The 12,010-nt window shown below is 47.9% G+C and overlaps 1 protein-coding gene across 1 annotated transcript in view; it reads left to right on the top strand.

The window, feature by feature from the left end:
- The window catches only part of RNF165 (ring finger protein 165), a 49,179-nt gene extending 37,730 nt beyond the window's left edge, over positions 1 to 11,449 (top strand). Inside the window, exons 4-9 of the mRNA XM_017819735.1 lie at positions 335 to 460; positions 4,619 to 4,748; positions 5,756 to 5,860; positions 6,389 to 6,484; positions 7,675 to 7,781; positions 8,902 to 11,449. Coding sequence (XP_017675224.1) covers positions 335 to 460; positions 4,619 to 4,748; positions 5,756 to 5,860; positions 6,389 to 6,484; positions 7,675 to 7,781; positions 8,902 to 9,019 — 682 coding nt within the window. The 3' untranslated portion in view covers positions 9,020 to 11,449. The remainder of the gene's footprint in view (positions 1 to 334; positions 461 to 4,618; positions 4,749 to 5,755; positions 5,861 to 6,388; positions 6,485 to 7,674; positions 7,782 to 8,901) is intronic.
- The last annotated feature ends 561 nt before the right edge of the window (positions 11,450 to 12,010 follow it).

The following is a 12,010-nucleotide window of genomic DNA, read 5'->3' as shown; positions in this document are numbered from 1 at the left end:
GAAAAAAAAATAGTGCAAACAGCACGAAGCTGCTCAGGAAGGTGTTGTTTGATTTCCTCTTTTTCTCTCCTTTTGCCACCAAATAGCATCTCCTGTAAACTGAGCACATGTAGTTGTCAAAGGGCATGAGAGTCAATGTCCGTGGCGACGATGAGGAAATGACGTAGCCCTGGGTTACTCTTCCCACCATCCCTGACACCTGCCTGGGCTGTTTTCTCTTGGACACGTATTCACATTGCGGTTTTACCATGGGTTATTGACAGGAGGCTGGAGCAGGAGCTGTAGATCCCAGTGCCACCCGTGTCTGACTGTGTCGCTGTTCTCTCTGTTGCAGGCGGGCTCAAGAGCGCATGTCTGTCCAGCCTCACCGCCTACACCCCAGCTTCGACTTCAGCCACCAACTGCAGACTCCACAACCCATGGGGCCCCAGCCCAGGTATTTAGCAGAAGGCACGGACTGGTAAGTGATCCACATTTCACTAGTGCATTGAGTGAGGTCTTTAAAAAGTCCCAGGAAGGCTGCAAGGGTTGGGGAGTGTCATCAGGGATCAATGCTTTCATGGAAGCCAATGGGGCAGCTCAACAGTTACAGTGTGGGGAATGTGCAGTGGGAAAACTCGCCTCTGAGAGGGCCATAAGTGTGTGTTAAAGCCTCCAGGCATATATATAGAATTATAGAATCATTTGGGATGGAAAAACCCTCTAAGATCATCGAGTCCAACAATTCCCCAGCACTGCCAAGCTGAGCAGTAACCCATGTCCCCAAGTGCCACATCTACATGGCTTCTAAATCCCTACAGGGATGGGAACTCCTTCACTACCCTGGGCAGCTTGTGGCAGAACTTGATGGCTCTTTGGGTGAAGGAATTGCTCCTGATATCCAATCTAAACACTACCTGGCACAACTTGAGAACATTTCTTCTTGTTCTGTCCCTTGTTCCCTGGGAGCACAGCCTGACACCCACCTGGCTCCACCCTCCTGTCAGGGAGTTGCAAGAGAGTGAGAAGATCCCCCCAAGCCTCCTTTTCTCCAGGCTGAGCCCCCTCAGCTGCTCCTGCTGCTCCAGACCCTTCCCCAGCTCCGTTCCCTTCTCTGAACATGCTCCACTGTTACTGCCCATAACTCTTCACCTACAGATGTAGAGTGCAGCCAAGCATTAATCTTCCCCAGTGGCTCTTCCTGCTGCAGGGCACAGACAGGATCTTTTTCCTTTAGACCACTGTTTCTGCCTGAACTAGACCTTCTGCTGTCCTTCAGGCACCCAAAAAACAGTGGCCATAACTTCTTCTGTGGTCTCAATTAGTGACCACCATGCTGCTCTGCCATGCAGGGTAGCATGAATCAAGATTTGTTAATCATTCTCCCACTGTAGTGTTTAATACCCTGGAAAAACCTTGCAGGGAATTGATGACTTCATTTTCAGAGCAGGTTTTGAGCTCTTGAACATTTAATAAGGTATGGTGCCCTACTTGATAGAATAAGGAAATAAAACCATACTTCTGTAAGCTAAGCAAAGTCCATTCTGTGCACTGAATGGAAAAAATAGCATGTGAGCTTGTAATTAGAGACAATCGCAATGTATACCTACAAGGGGACCAAAATAAAATGGGATAGGAAATCTTAATGATGGCATTTCCTAACATTTGAATGCTTCACTCCACAAATGAATAGTCCTACTTTAACATGGGTGGGGTTTTTTTCCCCTTCAGTGCAATAATAGACAGCCAAAAATATGGCCACGTGCTTCTGCCATTTTCTTCTTAGGTGTTCCCATTACTGGCATCCCCGTGGGCTGAATGTGGCCAGGATGACATGGTTCTGATCGGTTTGCAAAGCAGCTCATGTACCATCTGGATAGAGACATTCTTTCTGCCTCTATTTCAGCGCAGAGCATTTAATTATAATAATTAGAAGGATCTGATAAAGCATCACTTTATGTTCCCTCCTCCTCCCTCCTTTTCCCTGCTGTGTTGCTCCATAACCTTATAAAACCTAAGGAGTGGGGACGACAGAAATCATACACTGTGTGTATATGTTTGGGTGACTCATTTTCCCTCAGGGCACACGTACAGTTTTTGCCCAGTTACAGATATATAAAAACTTCCCTCTAGTGTGTTACCCCTGGATGAGCAGCAGCAGCATTTTCTCAGAAGCAGTAGGTGGTGGGCACTGCCACGGGAAGCGGGGATGGAAGGAGGATCTGAAAGGGATCAGTCATCCCAGAGAGCCCAACCTCAATTAAAATCTTCTGGTGAAGAATAAATAAACTCCCATTTGGTTCCATAAATCATCTCCTGCACACGCACATACTGATGACCATCCAGGCTGTTATCTGGACTCTTATCTGCCACTTTTGGTTGTTGGCAGCCCATGTACCATAAGCATCACATCTTGAACCTCTCATCTGAGCATCAAGATGCTGTACAGTCATCCCTATAGCACAGGCTAGGAAGCAATAGTTATTTCTGATTTTCTTCAGCTGGTGCACTCTGCTTAGTCACCCTCAAACCCTGGGAAAACACAGTACCGTGCAGTAGTCTGCTTTGGACCCATCTGTAGACCCACACCATCACTTCAGGAACCTCAACATCTGACTTTAAGTCTCCAGGTTCACAAACAGTTCAGCAGTTCTATTGTTGCAACTACTTGTACAAGCTAATAATGGCCATTCACCTTTGAGAGATCTCTTCAGTGCTTGATCTCAAAGCACTCTATGGAATATCACATCTCTTCTGTAGACAGGGAATACAGGATTGCAAAGAGGAAGTGGTCAAGGTCATGCATCAGGAAAGTGACAGGGCTGGGAATGGAACCAAAGCCTCCTGATTTCCAGTTGAGCTTTCCATCCACCTGGGAACAGTCTTAAACAATTGGATAAATATCCAAAATTGTGACACGGGAGCTGGAAACTGCCCAGTGCTGTGAATTCTCATCCTGGTTGTGTTCTGCCAGTTGCCTGCTGTGTTTTATCCCCTGCCAGGTTTTGTCTCTCTAGCACAGGGCCAGTAAAGATAGTCCCTCTCCTGGCCTCAAATTAGAATCACAGAACCACAGAATGTTCTGGGCTGGAAGGGACCCACAAGGGCCATCAAGTCCAGCTTGGTGCAGGGTGCCTTACTAGGGGATTCGAGAGCCCTGGTGCTGCTGCCTGGTGCACAGGCTGTTCTGGATGAAGGATTTCTACATTCACTGTCCCTTCATGTCCTCTGCCTTCTGCTGGGTGGAAGCAGTTTCTCAGCTGCTGGAGGACACATCTGGGTTGCTCCTAACAAGCTGTGGTACGCGCTGCTGCCGTCCCTCCACACAGGGGAGGAGAAGTTTAAGGCTGAGACGGGAAGCCACCCCTGTGCTCTAATTAGCTTTGCTTTGGCAAATGTGAAGACAATGGTTATTAGAGCTCCGGATTTTCTAATTATGATAAAGTGAATGATGTTCAAAGCACTCGTTTGCTGAGATACTCTTTGGCTGGAGAGAACAGGGATCAGCTAATTGGATTATAGATGGAGATGCTGCATTAGGTCTCCTCCTATCCCCTCCACACGGTGTGGCAATGGGGCTGCAGTTTATGTCTCTGTGATGGATTGGGCAGAGCTGTGAAGCTGGATGGGATCTTGGTCATGCCGGGTCCGGGGATTGAGCCGGGTTATTCTTCTGGATAAAAGTGTCCAGATTCACCAAGCTGAGCTCCACCTCTGCTCGCCTGGGCCAGGCTGTGTGCGGGCTAGTGGGGCCATCAGGGGTGTCCTACTCCATTGCTGTTGGCCTGCTAGTTGTGTGACACACTTCCCTACAGCAGTCCCATCCAGACATTTCTTAAAACCTTTATGTTTTATGCACAAATCTCAGTTCTGGAGTTCACAGAATTGTAGAATCACAGAATGGTTTAAGTTGGAAGGGACTTCAAAGATCACCTAGTTCCACCCCTAGGCCCTGGGCAGGAACCTGCCCTTTTACTAGACCAGGTTGCTCCAAGCCCTATTTTAACTTTGAACACTTCCAGGGATGGGGCAGCCACAGCTTCTCTGGGCAACCTGTGCCAGGGCCTCACCACCCTCACACCTCACACCCTCACCAACCTGAGTCTGGGTTCAGTTGAGGTGCAAGTCTCCTTTAACTTCCCAAGTCCTACCACAGTCTGGACTGGGAGACCTCCAAGGAGAGCACAGGCATGTCAAAAAGCTCCCAGGCAGCACCTAGCTAGCTCCTAACTATCTTCCTTGACTAATTGCCTATATTCCTGCAAAATATTCAAAGCATACCGTAATAGTGGCAGCACAGACAGGACCTGGTCTGACCAGGTTGAGTTACTGAGCCTGGGCATCATTTTGAGCCATCAAAATTCTCTTTCTCTGAAATTAGCAGGGCTGCACCTGCTCAGCCCCTGACCCCGACCAACACAAACGCTGACTGGCATAAAACCAACCCCTCACTCCTTCGTGCTGGCCTGGTGGGTGATTGCTCAAATTAGAGAAAACTCCCTTCCAGGAGCATCTCCCCAGGCTGAGGAACCCCACAGCAGCCCAGAGCCCACTGGGGAGGTTGCTCTGTGAGCATGGTCTGTAGTCCATGAACAAATCCATGGCATCCAAAGCCATATTTCCATCCTCATGCCCACAGGGACCTCAGTGTCGATGCGGGACTGACTCACGCCCAGTTCCAGGTCCGTCCCGTCCCTCAGCCATATCAGCATTACTTAGCCACACCTCGGATGCACCATTTCCCCAGAAGCACATCCTCAACGCAGATGGTAAGTGAAACACTCTCACTGAGAAATGTTTTATGCATTGTCTGCCAGAAGGCAGTCAAAATAAAGGCTGCTATCTTTCTATCACCTGTCTTCTGCGAATCCCACTTATCTCCGGCTGTGGGAGGGAGTGTCTGAAGGGATAATGTTGCATCACTGCGCTGGATTAGAGAAGGAAAAGAAAAGCTCAGATGTTCTGGAAGGATTCGGTCCATCGTGTGCAGCACCAGGGTTCACAAGCTGGTCTGCAAAACCTGGGCAGGATGTGAGAGACTCAGCAGTTACTACTAATAATATTATTAATACTGGCACAAACTGTGGGCTCCCAGGACTTTTTTTTATGTAGGAGGATGAGCAGTGGGTGACTCCTTTCCCTGGGCTCAGCCTTGAGGACCATCCCTCATCCTGTTGTTGCTCTCTACACCAGCTCTGATGCCACCTGTAAAGGTTTTGCATGGCCACCTGCACAGGCAGGGGTGGGTTTGATGAGAAGATGGGCTGACTGGGGTCATTTGCTACCCACTCTCCTAGCAGGGTGCTGTATTTGGAGCTGAGCCATGCCAAGCACTGCTAGTCCTTAAAGCACCCTCAGGAATCCCACGAGGTGTTTTTCCTGATGCATTGTAGTCAGACCCTCTCACCTGTGTACTACAGTAAGTCTTAAAGGAAAAAAATCAAAGCTTGGATGAAGAGAAATCCATCCATTTAAATAAAATAAGATTTCTTTTAAAGCTAATCCATGTTGAGAGTTTGGAACTGCAACATTATGGATGCTACAGGAACTATTATAACAGATAGTTTATCCAGAAGAAATGTGTGTTCTTAGGTAATTCATAGGAGATCTATTTAATAAAACCTCATTTTTTGGTTATTAAAAGTCTTCTGTCAGTGAAGGTGTCAATCTGCTCTTTCAATTTGTATTTTTAAAGCACTAGATTTACATCAGGGTACACGAGGGTTTTCTGTGGGTAAGTACAGGTAGCTTTATCTCTCTCCCTCACTTCTTGCAGGTTGTTCATGAAATCAGAAATTACCCTTACCCTCAACTTCAGTTGCTTGCTCTTCAGGGACTGAACCCAAGCAGGCACACATCTGCTGTGCGGGAGAGCTATGAAGTACGTATATCTTGGGGACTTGGAATTATTAATTTCTGAAGAGCTGGGAATCTATGCAAGCTCTGGTATAAACTTGTAAGGCTGTTTTGTGGCATGGAAATTGCATTGAGTCATTCAGCAATTTTAGTAATAGCTGGGAGGCAAAGGGGTTGAGTGGGTTTGGTAAAAGATGGTTTACTCCAAAGCGCCTGGGTCTGGCTTGAGTTGACTCTGGCTCCTTTCATGTCTGTAAACAAAGTGCTCCAGTTCTATAGGGTTTTGTTTCCCTAGCTTGTCAGATGGATCTCAAATTGCACCCTAATTTGTGAAACACTGGATATCCAGCTCTGTGCCTTAAGCCCTTAGTTATTAACACAAAGTGCCGGGGCTCAGATCCATCATGAAATCGTGACTGATTTGGGTTTGATGGACTTTCCACTGAGGAAAGGACAGGAGGGAGCCTTGGTCACCAGCGGGTAGGATTGTGTGGTGGGACCTCGTGCCTTGGGAGCAATGAGGATGGCATTTCCTGATGTTCCTGTGCCACAGGAGCTGCTGCAGCTGGAGGACAGGCTGGGCAGTGTGAGCCGGGGCGCCGTCCAGAACACCATCGAGAGATTCACCTTCCCCCACAAGTACAAGAAGGTGAGTGCCCCAAAACCACGGCATGGCTGCCAACCCCTCCCAGCTCCCAGGGCTGTGGGCACGGAGCAGACAGAAGGAAGGACTTTGGTGGGTCACAATCCTCAGGGTTGGCGAGCCAGAACCATCACTCACAACATTCCCCAAAGCAGGGGAGGAACGCAAAATCCAGAGGCGACGCTTTGGTATCTTGCGGGGGCTCCCGGGCCGAAGCGGTGGCGTAGCTCAGCTGGCTGTTTCTCACTTCTAGGCTAGGAAGCTGCGGGCCAAATTTTCAAAGGGGTCTCAACCTTCTCCCACCCAGCGGGTGCAATTTCCCCCCTGTCCGCACCTGGTAAGAAAGTGCACACCTCCAAGGGGGCTTGGTGCATGCAAACCCACCCTGTTCTGCATGCAAGCGGCCCTGCCCGCGCGCCCCGACGTGAGCGAGGGCGGCGGCTCCGTGGCGTGGGGGACCTTGTCCTCCCCTCCCTTCGCAAGGGGTGTCTCCTCTGTTGGAGCTGATGTCTTCCCTGTAAGGAGATGGGTGGCACATCTTTGGGTTGTTCTGAGCAGAGAACGGGGGAAAAAATGCTTGTTTGGGTAGTAATTCCGTGTGCTGGTCGTCCCCAGCTGGGCGGTAACGTGTAGGGATGTTGCGTTGCCCAGGGGGAAAGTGAGATAGCTCCTCCTGCACTTACCTCTGACTGCATCTCCAGTGGATTCGGAAAAATGGTATCAATAGGAGAATAGAGAAAAGGGGAGAGCTGACAGGCTAAGCACTGCCCTGTGGTGCAGCATGGGGCTGGGCTGGTGGCCAGGCTGGCATGAGGCACAGTGGTTGCCCTTCCTGGCAGTGGTGGCCCCACGCATTTTGGGGTCTCCAGGAAAAGCTTCCAGCAAAGGAGACCATGGAGCCATCCCCACTGCAAGGAAGTGGCAGGAGGCTGTATTAGGGCAGCAGAGGAGAGGCTGCTCCTTGGGGCACCACCATCAGCCTCGCTGCCACTGGCCCCAGGAGGAGATGTGCCAGCCAGCAGCATGTTGGTGGCACCCTCATCTCACTGGCTGTTTTGGCTGGGGTGGCTTCTCCAGGCTGGAGGATCTGTCTGATAGAAAAAGCTCTTATTATTTACCTTCCTACAACTGTCCAGGCTTGGGAGACCATTAGAAAGTCAAGGCCTAACCAAACCATGTCTTTAACCTTGCTGCAGAGAAGACCGCAAGAAGGCAAAGCTGAGCAAGATGATGGAGAGGAGTCAGACACCGATGAGAAATGCACAATCTGTCTGTCCATGCTAGAAGACGGAGAAGACGTCAGGTATGATCCTCCCATCTGCTCTTCTGCCTCTCCATGCCATCTGAGTTGTGCTTATTTGGATTGATGCCACTGTGCACTCGTGGGATTGCCCCTGTTCTTGTCCTGAGAAATTCACTTGGGTCGTTGCAGGGTCTGGGAAATCAAAAACTACTTAGATGGACATTGGTGTGGGCTGTAAGTAGGAGGAGGTCTGCAACAGCAGGAGGGACAAGTTTTTATAGTGTCTCCTGGGTTTGGATCACCTGCTTCAAGGCTGTGCCAATAGACCAGGTGGCAAACTGCCAAAGAGGGGTGTGTCCCGGGTCTCAGGCAGCCATCTGGAGCTTGCAGTCATCAACATCTGAGCTTGACAGATGACCAAAGTATGATAAAAGGCAGTATGAGTATGAAGTCCAGGAGATTCGGGCTTGTGTCCAGAATGGAGCTGGTTTATTGTAGAATAAGATTACTTTGCCCACGTGGTCACAGGGAACCTTCCTGAGCCAACAGCAGAACCCCAGTCATCCATAACAGACATTCCAGGCTGTTGTCTAGGTCAGATCTCTGATCGTGACAGAGAGTGGGGAGAAGAAATTGCAAAGGACTGAACTACCGTGGCTGAAGGAACTGCAGGCGAGAAGTACCTGGTCCTGCTTCTCACCCCTTAATTGCCTTAAACCCTCAAGAAAAGCTCTGATCCTCTTGCTGTGGGTTCTTGTGCTCTCTGTATTACAAGGGCAGATGATGGCAAAGGTGATGTAGGTAAAAAGCAACCACATTCCCTGGGGGCACACCAGACACCATGCAGGAGCAGTGGGGACCCACCTAACTGCCAGTGAGTCACAGTGATGAAGAACCAAAAGGCTTTGGAGTATAACCTTATTCCTGAAAGATTAAAAAGTAGCAGGCAGGGTAATTAATGGCTGGAGCAACTCAGTTCAGGATGGTGTGAGGGCTTCCAATAGGCCAAGAAGGACAGTATCTCCATCTGACTTCCCTGTGTGAGCTGGTGTGGCTGGGAGAGACTGCAGGACCTCGGCAACACTGGTGTCACCACTCCAGTGCTTTCCCATGTGGTTTTCTTCTAGGTCCCTTGGGCCTCCTCCATCCTAACAGGCTGGTATTTTTTCTGTCTCTGCAGGCGGTTGCCTTGTATGCATCTCTTCCACCAAGTGTGCGTGGACCAGTGGCTGGCCACCAGCAAGAAGTGCCCGATCTGCAGGGTGGACATTGAAACACAGCTCGGCTCGGACAGCTGAAAGGACTGGCTGGACACACCATTTTCCTTACCAGGTCGTATGGCCATAGACCCTTGCAGCAAAATTTTTGCCTTCTGAGCCATTTGATTGAGAGGGGAAGTCTGCAGGCACGTTAGTGAGGAGGAGGAGGAGGTGGTGGTACAATATCTAGCAGTAGGAGATATTGCACATACGCAGGATACAGGCCCAGTGAAAGGGAGCTGGCATTCCCGGAGCTCAGAGACCCCGTGCTGCAGAAGATTTAGTGTTGAACATGAAGGAACTAGTTGTGGTAGCCTGGCCTGTCAATCCTGCACTTCATGGGGATTGTATATATACCTCTTGAATATGTAGAAACATGTTAGGGGTCCTTTAGCTATTTCTATGGATGGCAGCTGGAGCATGTTAGCTTAAGAAATGTTGTGTTTGATGCCCTACTCATCTTGTGGTGGACATGTTGCTGTTACCTATTTTGCACCAAATATTTTTTCATAGATTCCTTATTTTGGTGCCTGATTAATACATTGCAGAGGGGGAATAAAGAGGTCAAACTTTCCCACCCTTGGGGTGGGGAAAGAGGAGAAAAAGCAAAATCCTGTTTACAGTCAGAAGGGTTTGCGCTCTTTGCCTCAGCCGCGTGTGCTTCTTTCCCTTGCATTTACAGTGTGTTGCAAATTTAGAGAAGCTTAAAGAAATAAAAATTGGGGATAAAATGAACGAAGCAATAGGGAGAAGCTTCGTTCCTGCTTGTCTGCTGGTGCTGGACACTTTCTGTAGGGGCATAATATTGGACTAGATGCTGTTTCTTTGCTTTCTGTATCTTTAACAAAGTAGCTTGTCATATCAAAATCCAAGGAAGATCTGTCTATTTGATTGCCATTGTCTGTGATGCTTTCTCCTGTGAGCTGCGTGACTGGTTGGCTTCACCAGCTCCAAAATGATGGTTACTGGAGTGGGTGCCTACAGCTGTGCTTTGGGGTATAATAACGCCAGAGAAGTGCCGAGAGGTGCAAAACATCGACTCTTCTCCCATGCAAAGGCATCTCTGATAACAGGACAGAAGAAAACTCGATGCTCTCAAGGCACTGCTGAGACCATGAGCACTTGGGCGTGGGAGGGAGGTTGGAAGTGGGGTTGCTGTTTTTTGGAGGCTTGCTGCTGGGTTGTGACCTGCCTCAAAGAATGTGTACCTGCACCCGTGTGAGCTTGTGTACGTGTTTCAGGCTGTATCCACACGGAGTAATCAGTGGTTGTTAAAACACAACTTAATCACATTAACACTCAAAACAGAATTAAGAGGCAATACCTGAAGGAGCGAGCTGTTGTGATCCACGCTCCCCCTGAAAAAAAAAAAACACCTCAGCATGCCAACCACAGGGACCGAGTGGAAAACCCTCCGGAAAACCGACATTCACAACCAAAACATTCTTTTTCTTTCCTTTTTTTTTTTCTTTTTTTTTTTTAAATTTCGTACTAGGGGAGTGAAAGAGCTGCGGAGGAGCAGCAGGGGAATTAGTCAGGAACATTATGTATTGAAAATTCTGATGTGGTGGGAATGATTTCTGGCTCCCCTGAGCATCCGTTTCGCTGGAGCCAAGTGATGCTCTCCAAGTAGAATCAATCATAAACCGCTATCTGAGAAATCGGAAGATTCCCATGAGCTGTAATTGGAAAACACCAACCTCAGAGGCACCACAGAGACTTTCTTTTTTCCCAAAGGGAGAGGGGAGAGAAAGAGCGAATCCCCATGGATGTGCAGGTGCAGGAGCCTCTCTCTTCATGTGTCTGTGTAGGTAGGAGGGAGGGGAGTGGAACACTTGGTGGCCTATAGGAAAAACATAAGGAAAAAATTTTTGGCTATGAGGGTGATGAGAAACTGGCACAGGCTGCCCAGAGAAGCTGTGGCTGCCCCATTACTGGAAACATTCAAGGTCATGTTGGACAGTGCTCTGAGCATCCTGGTCTAGTGGAAGGTGTCCCTGCCCACGTCTGGGAGTTGGAACTGGATGACCTATTAAAGTCTCTTCCAACTCAAACTATTCCATGATTTTATGATATATTTGACACCCAGCACAAGCAACAGCTTCTTGGGGGATGTGGTGGTCCCAGCCCTGATGTCCATGGGTCAAGGAGTGGTCCATCCTTGGGACTGGCTCCAGCAGCAGCAGATTGAAGCATCATTACAAATAATACTAATAATACTATTTTATACAAGGCTTTGCTGGTAAAATACACTGTAAGGAGGTCTGGTCTGTCCAGGCGTGAGCTGGAGGTGAAGCTGGGAGAGGAACAGAGTGACTGGGACTCTGGCTGGGTGGGGAGGGGATGAGGAGTGCTCCTGAACAGCGTATTTTCTTAAAGCCTGTGAGAAAGTGTTACTATTTGCCTAATAAACAAGCACAGTTTTTAAAAAAAAAAAAAGATCAAGCAAACTAAAAAAGAAAAAAAAAACCAAACAACCAAACCCTTTGGTGAAGAAAAGCACCAAACTCCCATGGTCTAGTGTGAGTGACTGATCCCAAGGTGTGTGCAAATTTACAGCATCTGGAGTTGTATTGGTGTGTCAGGTTTCTTTGCATTTAAATAATTTGTACGAGTAGGTTGCGATAATAGGGTGAGTTTAAAAAAAAAACAAAATGAAACAAACAACAACAACAAAAAAAATCACTAGAAACAAAACATTGATAGTTTACAGGGTTTTGTGAGTTTAAATGCCTTATATTTAACAATCATAATTTATGACTAACTTGTAGATATTGTGGGTTCTTATTTAATTATTTTTATAGTTGTTTTTTTTGCATTTTTAATTATAATTTATTTATTTAGAAATTACTACTAATTTTTTTTATTACTCCTATTACCTCATTTTTGCATTGTTTCTGGGAATGGAATGCTTTGCATGCATCGGTACTTAAAAAAAAAATTAAACAGGGGATGTGGGGGGTGATGCTTATCTTGTCAAAAACAAAAAAAAAAAAAAAAAAAGAGAAAAAAATCAGGGTGTGTGATTAC

This window comes from Lepidothrix coronata, unplaced genomic scaffold (genome assembly GCF_001604755.1).
Source record: "Lepidothrix coronata isolate B3197 unplaced genomic scaffold, Lepidothrix_coronata-1.0 Scaffold77, whole genome shotgun sequence".
Lineage (NCBI taxonomy): Eukaryota > Metazoa > Chordata > Aves > Passeriformes > Pipridae > Lepidothrix > Lepidothrix coronata.
The sequence above is the reverse complement of the archived record's forward strand: the minus strand, read 5'-3'. Positions and strand labels throughout refer to the sequence as shown.